Genomic DNA, 15,360 nt, shown 5'->3' with positions numbered 1-15,360 from the left:
AACAGTCCAATAATCGGTGTATATATATATATATATATATATATATATATATATATATATATATATAATCTTAGAATTACCCCACGACGTATTGTATACGTATTGTATTTGCATTAACCCAGAGACGTATTGTATACGTATTGTCTTAGAATTAACTAAGACGTATTGTGTACGTATTGTCTTAGGATTTATCAAAACGTATTGTATACTTATTGTGTTAGGACGTACCACGAATATTATTATACATATATACAATCACAGAATTAACCAAGATTATAATATGTTGTTATACTACTGATAACATGTCCAAATATATATAGGATATAGTAAAAGTTAACAAGGATATGGTTAATATAGTTTTTATAATATAAATTTCGTCCATACAACGTTAATTTTAGCAGATTTTGTTTTGCTCGCCAAATATTCATTACAACTCCGTTTAAAGTGAATCAAATTAATATGGATTCATTAAGAAGTAAATTTTACAAAACAAATTCGAAAAGTTCATCCCAAGTAGTAATTTTTAGAGCTTTATCTTTTTTTGTCGGTGGATAGATTTGGAAAAATCTCGGCATCCACCCAATATATGATTTTTGATAAAATACTTCCAGTTTGTCTAAAATCATGAAAAAAATACTGGAAATCTTATTTACATATATTAACATATTTCCAAAGTATTAGCCTCAAACTCAAAGTCTAAGATAGGTTTTTAATTCCCAACCCAAAACAACCCGCTTTTTACCGAATGGAGATTAAAGGATATATGGTAAGTTTCAAGGTGTTCTTCATATGTACAAGTTATAAGTTCTTATATTAACTTAATATAACATCATAATACATATAAATAAGTATTATTAGAGTTAAGTTAGAAAGATTAGATTAGTTTTTCAAACAAGCTTGGTGTTCACCAAAACAAGTTCTAGTTTTTACAAGTTTTATAAGTATAATAAGATAGCAACTATACAAGGAATTGAAGAAGGATTTTGAGAAGTATTTTACCTTGATTATGAAGAGGAAAGTTGCTATGATTAAAGTATGATATGAGAGCATTCAATTATGTGTTTTTAGTTTAAGAAAATGTGGAGTAAAAATGAGTTAAAATGGTCCTTATTTATAAGCTTATAATTTTGGCTTTTAGTGAAAATATCTAAGATAAGTTAAATTGTATTAAGTCATGCATGACATATTAAATTGATTAGGTCATGGATGACATATTACACAAATAATTGCAGATTTCTATTGGTATATACCAATAGTAAATACTTCTAGAAGCTGTGTATAATACGGGTAAAAATACCGTATGAATGCGAGTAGAATTCTTTGAGGAAATTGAATGGAAATATGAGTATAGCTATCCTTTATATGTATTAGTATATTATAAAGTGTATTTAATAATTGTAAGGATGTATTTACATTCGTAATACATTATATGTAAATACATTTTAACATAAGTTAATTACGTCATTTAAATAGTAATATATATTGTTTGAAAACTCTTTAAATTAGTAGCATGAAAATATATATATATATAATAATTTGTTAATATACTTAATGAGATATTTAATTATCATATTTTCAAGTTAAATATATATAAATCCATATATATACACAATAGTTAAACAATTAAACAATTAAATCAAGTTATGACGTTCGTGAATCGTCGGAATAAAAGGGTGACCAAAAGCTTGTGTAAAACTCTTTTCGGAGGTTCAAGATCTATTAAAATTCATTGCTTATCAAGTCGGAATTATATAAAGATTAAGTTTAAATTTGGTCGGAAATTTTCGGGTCGTCACAGTACCTACCCGTTAAAGAAATTTCGTCCCGAAATTTGATCGAGGTCGTCATGACTAACAATAAGAATGTTATTATGACGAATATAAGTTGATTCATAGGGTTTTATCATGATTGAGAAATATGGATAAAATAATTCGATTACTCAAAACGTATGAGTGAAGCTATCGTAAAAGAGTGAAATGAGAAAATAGGGATTCGTCTTATCTTTTGACGTCATCACGGTTGATCTCCGGATTAAAGAAAATCTTTGTAATCTATATAAGATTTGATTCTTCGGCGATTAAGGAAATTATGATCCTCTTCGATTTAATGCAATAATCTGTCTCGATTTCTCTGTCGGATATTTTACTATAAATCAACCTCCTACGTTTCCTTATTTCCACATCTCCCATATTTTATACTTTCTTCCTTTCTTCGTACTTCCAAAACATTCGTCAATATGCTCCATCCAGTTTTAATTCTTGATATATTCTTGACTATCACATCTATCATTCTTCTTTTTCATCTTCCACCGGAGGAATCCGTTAATTTCTACTATGCTCTTGGGTTTATAGTGTTTTTAGTTTTCCCGTGTCTTTATATTGCTATACGCATCGATATACACGGTTTGTAATTTCTGCGTTGTCTTCGTGCTTATATTTTTCCTTATATTTTGGAGTTTCATGCTTCCGTCTTCTTTTTCCGACTTCAAGTCAAGCGAATAATGGTCTAGAATTCATAGATATGAAATTCGGAATGAACATAGCTAATGTGTGACGCCGCGTACAAAACCATCGTGTACGATTCGTCAACAACAGGATCTTTACACGGTCAAGTACTACATGCTGTTTGAAAACAAGTTTGCATTCATAAAAACATAGTGTATACAAAAGATAACATGACACAGAGGTCATTACAAAGCCATTATTCAAATAACATAAGTTACGAATGCAAAATAAAAGTTTCATGATTGAGACATCTCTAAGTAATACAGCGAAAATCTAACACAGCAAGTCCTTAACAGCAATTCTAAACACCAAGACAGCAAGTCTAACAGCGGAAGCAACAAACCTCTAAGCACCTGAGAAAACATGCTTAAAAACGTCAACAATAATGTTGGTGAGCTATAGTTTAAATTGTAACAATAATATAAGATTGACCACGAGATTTCAATGTTTCAAAACAGTATGAAAAGTATATGTATAACCGTGGGCACATGGTAACTAGACTTAACGTAAATATAAATATTACCCCCTGAAAGTACACCTGGCGAGTGCGTATGTCCTCGATGTATTAAACACCCGTTAAATGCTAGCGCGACTAGCCCGAGTGGGGATGTCAAACCCTATGGATCCATATCTAATATTCGCGTCTACCGGTTCAAAAACCAATAGTTAAACGTTACCGTGCTAAGGGGAATCTTTATGCCGTTGTATAACCCACACATATGTAAAGTCTAAGTACTCATGTTAAATAAGTAAAACATAAAAAGCGCATGTATTCTCAGTCCCAAAAATAGTATAAGTAAAAAGGGATGCTATAACTCACAGTGAATAAGCAATACAAGTCGATACGAAAGTGTGCAAGTAGTAAGTCGGTCCTAAAGGTCGTCAACCTAAATCAAAGGTTACTAGGTCAGTAGGTTGTCTTTATAAGTTCTAATAGTGCATAAAATAAGTTTAAGTGTCATCATCATAAAAGCTAAGTAAGTTTGACAAGAATAGAGAATCGAAACAATAGGCTGACTTCGGTCAGCTGTTACGACCTCTACGTAAATCGAAAAGACGCGTAATCAGTGGCAATGGCTCCGTATATGATTTCCCTAGTTGCTGACTAATTTCCAGAACCAAACTCGTCTTCGTTTGACCGTAGCGACGGTTTAAGTGCGAGTAGGTCAGAAATTTCAGCACAACGTTAATAGGGTGTAATGACTTTCGGAAGGCCATAAATCCTAAACCGTAACTTGGATTAAGACGAGGTATAAACGGAAAATCATCTACTCGAACCGAACTAACTGAAAATAAACTTCCAAGTAGCCCAGGTGGTCTGATCAGATACAAAAAATAGTAGGTAAGGTGCTCCGGTGGGGTTCTTAGTACTTGATGCTCATCACGGTTCTCATCCTTGATGCTTGTAGCTTCAAGTGTACAACTAGTTGATGGGTTAGCATCACTTTGACCAAGATTCTACCATCAACACACAATATGTTAAGACCAAGTAAGAACACAACTCATTTAAGAGTCTTAGATGGATGATGAACCAAGGTTACATCAAATCCTTAGTCTTAACACAATTACAAGTTACATTTACAACTAAAGCTACAAACTTTATTTCAATCAAGCAAGTATGAACATAATCTAAGTCAAATAAAGTGATGGAACCCTAAGCTAGAGAGCTTGGATCCCTTTCACACAAGTTGTAAGGTCACAAAGCTAGAAAGCTTGAACCTTTAGTGTTCTTGAAGAACTTAAAGCATAAAGCTTAGATCTTTAAGTTATATGAAGACCATAAACACAAGTTTTTATTTTTACAACAAAATAATGAGATCATAAGTTAGAAAACTTAGATCTAACAAAATATATGATGATCCAAGCTAGAAAGCTTGCATCTTGATTGTTCTTGAAGATCTTGAAGCATAAAGCTTGGATCTTTAAGTTATATGAAGATTACAAACACAAGTTTGAATCTTTATAACAAAATAACAAGAAAAAAATATAGATCTACAAAGTGGGTGAAGATTCAAAGCTAGAAAACTTGAATCTTCCATGTTCTTGAAGGATTCAAATCCATGTTTGAATCTACAAGATGTAATCAAGATCAAAGCTAAAAAGCTAGACCCATGATGATGATGATGATGAATTCGTGAAGATGAGAAGGAGAAGAAGAAGAAGAGAAATTCAAAATACTTACACTTTTTAGAGAGAGAAAGACTAGAGATAGAATTAGAGAGTGAGTGTGTGTGAAATGCAAATGAGAGCAAGTGTAAAATAGATGAAATAAGGCTAGTATTTATAGGTGGTGAGGTGAGGGTGGGGTGTCAAAAATGTGGGAACATGGGGGGAACAAGGGGGACAACTTTTTGCTTTATGGTTAATGGTTGTCTAAAGTTGGTGCTTATGTTAGGATCCCATGCAATATTAAGGATAATACTTGACATAAATGCTAGCATGTTCCCTCTAATAAATGGACATTTATCTTACTTATTAATGGGTCACTAGCTATTAATAATTGGGCTAATTAAATAGTCCACTAACTAGTATAGGGTGGGCTAAGGTCCAATAAGGTAGAAAGTCCAACAAGACTAACTAGTAAGCATAAGTAAATTACTACGCGTAATTAAGCATCCAAAGACCCGAGTAATTATTATTATAAAATAATAATTAATATTTCGTAGTCATAATATTCCGATTACGACAAAAGTTAAACGTGTACACAGTATGCAGTTCGTTAAAAACGTCAAGTGACACTAACGGTCATAAAAGCTTCCGGGGTTCAAGTTAAGTAACCTATGTACTTAAAGGCACGTTTTAACATATAAATGAAAGAAATCAACATGTAGGGAGTTCCCAGAGTATAATATAGCTCAGTACGCACAAATACGCAGTTTTGCGAAAACACAAAGCACAAAAGCAAGTCAAAAAAGCCGGGTCGTTATATAATGCTCTAAGAGAGAAATTGTAATAGCACAATTTGACTTGTGAAATTACCAGAATCTAAAGAAAAAGATAGAACTATCAATAGAATATGTTCTTGATATGTTTAGAGATTAGATTGAATGTAAGAGTCATGTAACATGTCACATGATGATGTTATGGTCTGTGAATCATTACGTTCCATTTAGAAACTCATCATGACTTACTGTAATATAATCACGTTGATCAAGTGTCATTATATTATACTAACTCATGCTTCAGTTCCCAACATTACTTCAAAAACATTCATACTTTACACTCAGAGGTTTCAGATATTTAGAAACTAAAACAGTTTTCTTTACGATGTGATACAGATAACGCGAAGGAATAAATGATTTCAGATAAGAATGGTTATGAAAATATCTTCAGAAATATGAAGGATATTTATAATGGAAGATACGATGATATCTTAGAATATTTAAGATAAGAGGATGATGAAGAATATTGTCCGTAAGGGTTTTAGAGTAAGGAGCAAGGTATTTGCTAAGGATTTTAGCAGACACTGAATCATTTGGATTCTTTGAAGGTAGATTTCGTCCTTGTGATTTGTCCACAGCCTCCTTCAGGGTTTGCTCAATCCATTTTCTATTTCCAAACCTTCTCTTTTTCTGTGCTTTGCTAACACAATATTCTTTATCATCAACTTTTGACTGTTACGGTTGTCTACAGTTTCTGCTGCTTCATTCAGCTTTTTCAAAACTTCATAGTACTGATTCGTAGGCTGAAGTGCTATTTCGGATTTCAGAATTATAATTCCAAGAAATAATGTTATATTTATATGCAGAAATGATGTGAGATTCAAGAATAATTATTGATGCTTCCTGGGGTTTGGTATGACAATTATTGTTACAAGATGTATATGGGTACATGACAAGGTTTTATAGTGATCTTTCAGAGAGATTTAAGTCAAAGAGCAATAAAGTTGCTGGTAAGCTTACTACTAATGTGGTGAAATATAAAAGGTTCCCCAGTAACGATGGCGAAAAGACAACGTATATATCAAGATTATAATAAGGCTACTCCGGATGAAAAGTCGAAGTTGTCTTTTTGGAGCTGTGATAAAATTCGCTATTTTGAAAAGGGATTGTAAAGTTATTTTGGGTAATAATAATGCTAAAGGATCTGACACGGATACGTGTTGAACCTTTGCTTAGGTTCAAGTGTCCTCCGAATGCATATCTATATGCATATATTCTTCGTATGTATCGTGTGATTGGTTCATTCTCTCGATTGTTCCTTAGTTGAGATGTTTTCAAGAAATTTGAAGGGTTTAGACGCAGGTTGTCATCGTCAATATCCGTATAATGAATTCGTCGTGAATCTTGAATGATATGAATATCTTTATGAGTTCTGTGAATGAAAGTGATGTTCTAGTATAGTTTGAATTTAAAGTATGATTTTGAAGGATGTAGGAATTTAAGATTGATGGCACTTCTTAAATCTTGACTTGGATTTTGATTTGTCTAAATTAGAATATGTAATTGAATTGGTATGGAAAATGGTTGTCTTGAATTTTGTGAAATGATGTATATTGCTATGAAAGGAAAGAGTATAATTAACGATTGTCGAAACATCATTGAAAATGTACAGTGTAACATATTAATGTGAACTTAAGTATTTCTCGGGTATTACCTACCCGTTAAAATAAAATTTCACAAGTAATATTTTGTACAAAAGAATTTTTATTACAGTCTTTATGAAAATATATGTATGTATATTTTCTTCAGATGTAATATGGATTTAATGAGTTAATATTATATTAATCTCATTTGGTTTACGGTTGGAACTAGAAATGAATAATTCCTAAAACTTTAGAGATTACATAATCGCCGCGGAATATTTCTTCAACGTAAATGAAATAATGAATTAATACTTCATCACTCATTATTGTTGGTATCCCTCAGTGCCTGCGGTGCGTATGATGTTGATGCTCGTAATGCGGCTTGCGATGTTGAGACTTGTGATGTTGTTGGTAATGCTGCTGCTGGTGCTGGTAGTGGTTTGATGTGAGTATAGATGATGAGAATTTGTTTTGTTTTGTATTGTGAAAGAAGATGTTTAAAGTTTCTTGAATAAAAAGAGATGTCAAGAGCTTTATAAAGGGAATGAAATGATGTAGGATGCACTTGCTAATGAAGTTTTTCTTTTCATGACAGTAATTTATTTTTTTACTAAATAATTCACCATGCAAGATACGGAGTAAAGGTCGAATAGCCTCAATAATATTAGTAATATTATACTCGTTGCGGCATATCCTGGAAAGGAGAGAGAAAATGGTGTTACGAATGGGTTCGCCGGTAAGTGCCTCATGTTCTTCACCAAGAGGGCAATGTGGTGGATGGAAGGGATCACCTTCTTCTTGTCTCCAATGATTAAGTAGACTACGAACCCATCCCCAAATCATCCAAAATAGATGATGGCTAATTGGTTGATCCATTCCGGTCACACTGCTTTCAGAGCTCGAGTGAAATTCCATATCGGAATTCGAGGGACTTGAACTAGTGGAGAGTTCCATTTCGTACGATTGAATAAAGGATTTTTCGATATGAAATGATTTCCGGCTATCGGATGATATTCTAATTACATAGAATATCTATATATATAGAGCAAAAGATTTCATAGATTACGGAGGAATTTACGGAATATGTTAGGAAAAGTTTACAGTAACAGATACGCTAAGATATGAATTAGCATATACGCTAAAATATGAACTTTGTCTATACACTATTTATGCAATCAATGCAGTAAGATGTGTCTAGACTAAGAATGATAAGCATGTAATTTTCTAAGAGTGATAAGTAGATGATCTCCGACTAGAAATGATAAGCAAAACTTTTGACATGCAGTTAAGGTCGAAGTCCAGACTCACTAATGCATCTTAATAACTATCCGTTAGACACACTAATGTAAGACATGGTTCGCTAAGACCACCGCTCTGATACCAACTGAAACGACCCGTCCATATTACTATAAACGCAGTACGTTATTCATTGGTCCCATAGCGAGGTATTTGACCTCTATATGACGTTTTAGAAAAATATTGCATTCGTTTCATAAAAAGTACACCATTATTATACATAATGCATGTTTTAAACAAGTGGACGATTATTTAAGAAATAATCCCCATGATACATCGATTACCAAATACTACACACATGACATAACAGTCGAATATAATACATGACAAAGGTTTTATTGAATGCAACACTTCATTTAAACAAAAGCATGAGACTCCATGCACAGCTTGCTCAGATAATGCAACAGCGGAAGACTTTCTTAAGGACCAGAGAATAAACATGCTTAAACAGTCAACACAAAGGTTGGTGAGATATATAGGTTTAGCATCGATATAAATATAGACCACAAGAATTCATAGTTATAAATATATGTACACTCGCAAGTGTATAAAAGTATTCTATAAGTTGTTGAGCGCTTCGGTAACCATACTTAACCATTAATGTAGCATATTCCATTTATTATGAAATCTCCCTACCTGTACCAAGTGTAGTAAAAATGAAGTACTATGCAACCGTTTACGATACTAGAGCAACTAGCCCGGTTGGGGTTGTCAAACCCGATAGATCTATCAATAGGATTCGCGCTTACATGTTCTTACAACATGTAAATATTAGTTATCAAGCTATTAGGGAAGATATGCAAAGTGGTACAACTCAACGTAGAATATATTTTAAGTACTTGTGTCCATGGCGTAAAACATAAAATGCATGTATTCTCATCCCAAAATATTTTTAGAGTTTAAAATTGGGACTATATACTCACAGTAGTAAAAGTATATTAATAATAAGTTTTCAACTTATTAAAAATATGACCGTCGTCCTTGGATTCATGAACCTATAACAATAATAACGATTCAGATAATAATACGACATATGAATAAAATAAAGCAAGTTCATAGAATACTTATATAATAATTTTTAACATTTTATGTTAGTAGTCCATTGTTAGTTGTCCTTTGTTAGTAGTCCAAAATAGTCCGAAAAGTTCAACAGTCCAATAATCGGTATATATATATATATATATATATATATATAATCTTAGAATTACCCCACGACGTATTGTATACGTATTGTATTTGCATCAACCCAGAGACGTATTGTATACGTATTGTCTTAGAATTAACTAAGACGTATTGTGTATGTATTGTCTTAGGATTTATCAAAACGTATTGTATACTTATTGTGTTAGGACGTACCACGAATATTATTATACATATATACAATCACAGAATTAATCAAGATTATAATATTTTGTTATACTACTGATAACATGTCCAAATATATATAGGATATAGGAAAAGTTAACAAGGATATGGTTAATATAGTTTTTATAATATAAATTTCGTCCATACAACGTTAATTTTAGCAGATTTTGTTTTGCTCGCCAAATATTCATTACAACTCCGTTTAAAGTGAATCAAATTGCTATGGATTCATTAAGAAGTAAATTTTACAAAACCAATTCGAAAAGTTCATCCCAAGTAGTAATTTTTAGAGCTTTATCTTTTTTTGTCGGTGGACAGATTTGGAAAAATCCCGGCATCCACCCAATATATGATTTTTGATAAAAAATACTTCCAGTTTGTCTAAAATCATGAAAAAAATACTGGAAGTCTTATTTACATATATTAACATATTTCCAAAGTCTTAGCCTCGAACTCAAAGTCTAAGATAGGTTTTTAATTCCCAACCCAAAACAGCCCGCTTTTTACCGAATGGAGATTAAAGGATATATGTTAAGTTTCAAGGTGTTCTTCATATGTACAAGTTATAAGTTCTTATATTAACTTAATATAATATCATAATACATATAAATAAGTGTTATTAGAGTTAAGTTAGAAAGATTAGATTAGTTTTTCAACCAAGATTGGTGTTCACCAAAACAAGTTCTAGTTTTTACAAGTTTTATAAGTATAATAAGATAGCAACTATATAAGGAATTGAATAAGGATTTTGAGAAGTATTTTACCTTGATTATGAAGAGGAAAGTTGCTGAGATTAAAGTATGATATGAGAGCATTCAAGTGTGTGTTTTTAGTTTAAGAAAATGTGGAGTAAAAATGAGTTAAAATGGTCCTTATTTATAAGCTTATAATTTTGGCTTTTAGTGAAAATATCTAAGATAAGTTAAATTGTATTAAGTCATGCATGACATATTAAATTGATTAGGTCATGGATGACATATTACACAAATAATTGCAGATTTCTATTGGTATATACCAATAGTAAATACTTCTAGAAGCAGTGTATAATACGGGTAAAAATACCGTATGAATGCGAGTAGAATTCTTTGAGAAAATTGAACGAAAATACCAGTATAGCTATCCTTTATATGTATTGATACATTATAAAGTGTATTCAATACTTGTAAGGATGTATTTACACTCGTAATACATTATATGTAAATAAATTTTAACATAAGTTAATTACGTCGTTTAAATAGTAATATATATATTGTTTGAAAACTCTTTAAATTAGTAGTATGAAAATATATATATATATACATATATATATATATATATATATATATATATATATATATATATATATATATATATATATATATATATATATATATATATATATATGTATATAATACTTTGTTAATATACTTAATGAGATATTTAATTATCATATTTTCAAGTTAAATATATATAAATTCATATATATACACAATAATTAAACAATTAAACAATTAAATCAAGTTATGACGTTCGTGAATCGTCGGAATAAAAGGATGACCAAAAGCTTGTGTAAAACTCTTTTCGGAGGTTCAAGATTTATTAAAATTCATTGCTTATCAAGTCAGAATTATATAAAGATTAAGTTTAAATTTAGTCGAAAATTTCCGGGTCGTCACATTCTGCTTATTTTATATTGATTCTAATAGTTTAGTTATGTTTTCTAATACTTTAGTTTTATTTTTATTTAATATAATATTGTCTTTTGTAGTTGATATAAAATATCTGGTTAATTATGTATTATCATTTTACATATCGTGTTTTTTGCGTTGTTTCAAATTTTTATAATTTTACAAACAAAATATAGTTTAAAAAATATTTGAAAAATTATGGTTAAAGAGAAACTGGCTTTGGAAATGCCGGTTTCTATGACATGGAGTTCGAGTCAGCCAAATGAGCACTTTTTAATGACAGGGCACAGAATCTTTAGAAACCGGCGTTGGCAATGCCGGTTCTACTAGTTTTGTAAAAAAAATTTCTCAATTATTTACTATTTTCGTAAATTGAAACTAAAAAACAACTACTTTAAAAAAAATCTACTTTTTCAAGGTAAGTGTTGGACGCCTCGCCGGTGTCACTTAACGAGATTCAAGTTAAATGATTCAAGTAGATATCACGGAAAGTGAAAGGCATAAACATGGATTGGAATATTTGGCTAACTAGCCCGGACTGGTTCCTATTGTAATTGTAGACGTATGAATGCAATCTCGGCATCTATATTCTGATCCGTCGGATCAGTGCGTTGTATCTCTTTGTTATGTTCGTGTTGTAGCCTTTTTCGTTTGGGGCTTGGGTTGCCCATTGTTGAGGCCTTAGCCCTGCCTTTGGCTTCTGTACTCTTGACTTGATTAATATATATTTGCTTACTTTTCAAATAAAAATTATAATTATATTATTATGATTACTCAATATATTTCGGTAATATTTTATACCATCACCGATTTAAAACTCTGATTGTTTGTGCCCTCGATCATTAAATAAGGCAATTTGAAGCTGTTTTCTATATGCTTAATATGAAATATAGCTCGCCATGATTCGGTTTTAACAGCGCAAGATAAATTATCCGATGGAGTCTATATTAAAAAATAATACATATGGATTCCCTATATATATTATTATATATACATACGAGATACCAACAACAAGACCTTAGAATTACACTACTACACTTGAGTCGATTGACTTCAGCCAATACATACAAATTATCACACACACAAAATTATAAACAAATATACCAAGTATATAAACACAATATGATGTGTATACATATACATACATATATGACAAACGTTAGGCTGTTTTATTGAACTAGTTATTATATTGACCTAGTTTTCGTGCTCCCTGTACACCGGAATCTTTTTTAGGCTCAGCGACGTCGATGGCTAGCTTCATATTATTCTCTTTACAGTACTTTCCGTTTTCAATCGCATCGATGAAATACCATTTTCCTGCTCTATCAAGTAATATCTTATCGTTACCCGTGTCGTGAGGTTTGGCAATCGGACACACGAAACATTTGTTGTAGCTCCCCTCATCCACTATTAACATACTGTGTTTTCCAACTTCATACTTAAAAACTACATCCACAAATTTCATATCATTATCATTATTATCATCATTCATTAAATCAATGACATAAAGTGATCGAGGTTTTCCCTTTTAGTTTCTTGCTAGAGTTTCCAGTTTTAATAACATTTCGCCGTTAAAAAAACTTGTGAGAGCGAGTACTTAGATGTTTTCAAACTCTTCCCTGACCACCTCAATATTTGAACCTGATACCTTTTATAAACATCTCATAGCCCAACCACAGGTTTTAGTGGTAGTTATTATATCAAATGACACAAGGTGTATAGAAAAAATGATTTTTTCTAACGACAACTCTTAGAGTTGTCGTTAACGCGCATAAACATTAAGAGTTGTCGTTAACGCGCATAAACATATTGTACATGTGAATAACCACCACCAAGAAGTTATGTACGATACACCATGTTAACGAACCTTTCGTTAGAAAATTTCAAAAGAGTATAAGGTTGAAAAAGCATACTAAGCAGGTCATTGAACTCGAAGAGCCTTTGAGCCCATGCTTCAAAATCGACACTAGGATTCCAACCGACTTCATCACCAACTTGGATATATCTCTTAGCTTCAGGAAAATCATATTCAACTTTCATGGAGGTTTGTAAGGGCTTCTTATCAGTGACCTCGATGACAAGCTTCACATTATTCTCTTTACAATTCTTGCCATTTTCAATACCATCAATGAAATACCATTTTCCTGGTTTATCGAGTAATATATGATCGTCACCGGTGTCGTGAGGTTTAGCAATTGGACACACAAAACATGAGTTGTAAAACTTCTCGTTCACTATCAACATATTGTGTTTTCCCGCTTCATACTTAAAAACTGCATCCACAAATTTCATTACATTCACTATATCAAATGTGCTAATATAATTGTACATAAATTGAAAGTTCATATGAACTAAAATAGGTACAGAATTGCTAAATTTTTTGAATCATTAGGCATTTTACACTTGTGTGATCACAAATGTATAGTGTGTATATTGATGCAAATTGATCTTGTTGGAGATAATTTAATAATCGGTGTGTCACATCGAATATGAGAAGAAACATATGTATGCATATAATCTCAAGGAAACCTCTTTTTATTACTAATTGTTTTTAAAGGACTGTGTAACTCATAAATTTACAATTAAATTAATATTTTTTCATATGACACATTTAATTAGTGTGTCGGCGTATTCATAAACTTTTTTCGATGAGGGAAAAATGTAAAAATTGAAAAAAAAAATAAGTCAAACTTTAACATAGAAATACACTAAAAAATTTCGATCATCGGGGGCGACCGACCCCGCTTGCACCTCCTCCATCCGCCCTTGGATGTGTGGGTGTGTGAACATGTAAACATTTCATATAATATATAATTTAGCATGTATTTTGTAGTTTTAAATTCTGTTTGTTAATAATATTTAAACACTCTATAACATTATATTACAGTATATTTTTTGACATGTAGCTTAAAAGAATAAAAGTTATCGCATTTTTATATACTTATTGTGGTTCTCATTTGAAGCGAACCTTAAAAGATTTGAAAAACATACCAAGCATGTCGTTAAGATGGAAGGTCCTAGCCTCCCATGTTTTAAAATCAACCCCATTATTCCAATCAACTTCGATAATTTCTGATGCTGAAGTATGCACGGCCAATATCATTGCTACAAGGATGAAGATGCTAAACTTTTTTATCTCCATTTTCACTTATTATCAATGAGATTCTAATGACTAAACTTGTTGAAATAAAATTAATTGAAACATGCTTCAATATGTATATTTATATAGAGGGAAACCGGCAACAAATTCTTACAAACCATGAGGATTGATGGAGATAGTATTTTGGGGCCTAATGACTCGTTCAAATATTCTAAATTTGGAGAGACATTTCTTTTATTAGTACCTTACAAAACTAACGTAATAAACCAAATTAAACAAAATCATTGACATGACTCGAGGTTTTTTTTTTTTTTTTTTTTTTTCAAACTTAACATTTTGAGTGGTAAAAAGATACCGTAAAATGGTTAACTATGTGGAAAACTATTACCCCCTCCGTGCCACATTAATCGTTCATTATTTCATTTTAGGATGTCTCAGATTATTTATCCACTATAAAATACATAAAGTAAATTTATTCAAGTTTACCATATTGTCCTTAATCAATTTTCTAAGATAAAATTACACGGATAGTCCTTACAGTTTGCAGAAAAACACATCGATAGTCCAAACTTGATTTTTTCAACTTTTTAGTCCTTTACTTTGCATGTTTTACACGGTTAGTCCAAAATCCTGACAGACGTTAAAAAACAGCCGTTTACTGATTGCACGTGCGTTTCATGTGAGGGTAATTAGGTCTTTTGGCATTTCACCCATCTCTTTAACTTATTTAACACATAAAAGGTTTGTTTGGCGCAGGAGCTTATGGAAGTTTATGGGAGCTTGAGCTTATGATTTTAATAATCTTCAAGTAATAAGCTTTGTTTGGTAGACATAAAAAGTAGAGCTTATGAAAATCATAAGCTCTAGAAAAATAAGCTACTTCTAGTAGCTTGTGAAAAAAAG

At 31.5% G+C, this 15,360-nt stretch overlaps 1 protein-coding gene across 1 annotated transcript; it reads right to left on the bottom strand.

The window, feature by feature from the left end:
- Positions 1 to 12,534: 12,534 nt before the first annotated feature.
- Positions 12,535 to 14,499, bottom strand: LOC139854971 (blue copper protein-like). The gene is made up of 3 exons (XM_071844240.1): positions 14,349 to 14,499; positions 13,225 to 13,630; positions 12,535 to 12,775 (listed from the first exon to the last, which is right to left on the bottom strand). The coding sequence occupies exons 1-3, from the start codon at positions 14,497 to 14,499 to the stop codon at positions 12,535 to 12,537; spliced, it is 798 nt and encodes a 265-aa protein (XP_071700341.1).
- Between the last annotated feature and the right edge of the window lie 861 nt (positions 14,500 to 15,360).

This window comes from Rutidosis leptorrhynchoides, chromosome 6 (assembly GCF_046630445.1).
Source record: "Rutidosis leptorrhynchoides isolate AG116_Rl617_1_P2 chromosome 6, CSIRO_AGI_Rlap_v1, whole genome shotgun sequence".
Lineage (NCBI taxonomy): Eukaryota > Viridiplantae > Streptophyta > Magnoliopsida > Asterales > Asteraceae > Rutidosis > Rutidosis leptorrhynchoides.
Note: the sequence above shows the minus strand (reverse complement) of the source record. Positions and strands in the feature narration are given on the sequence as shown.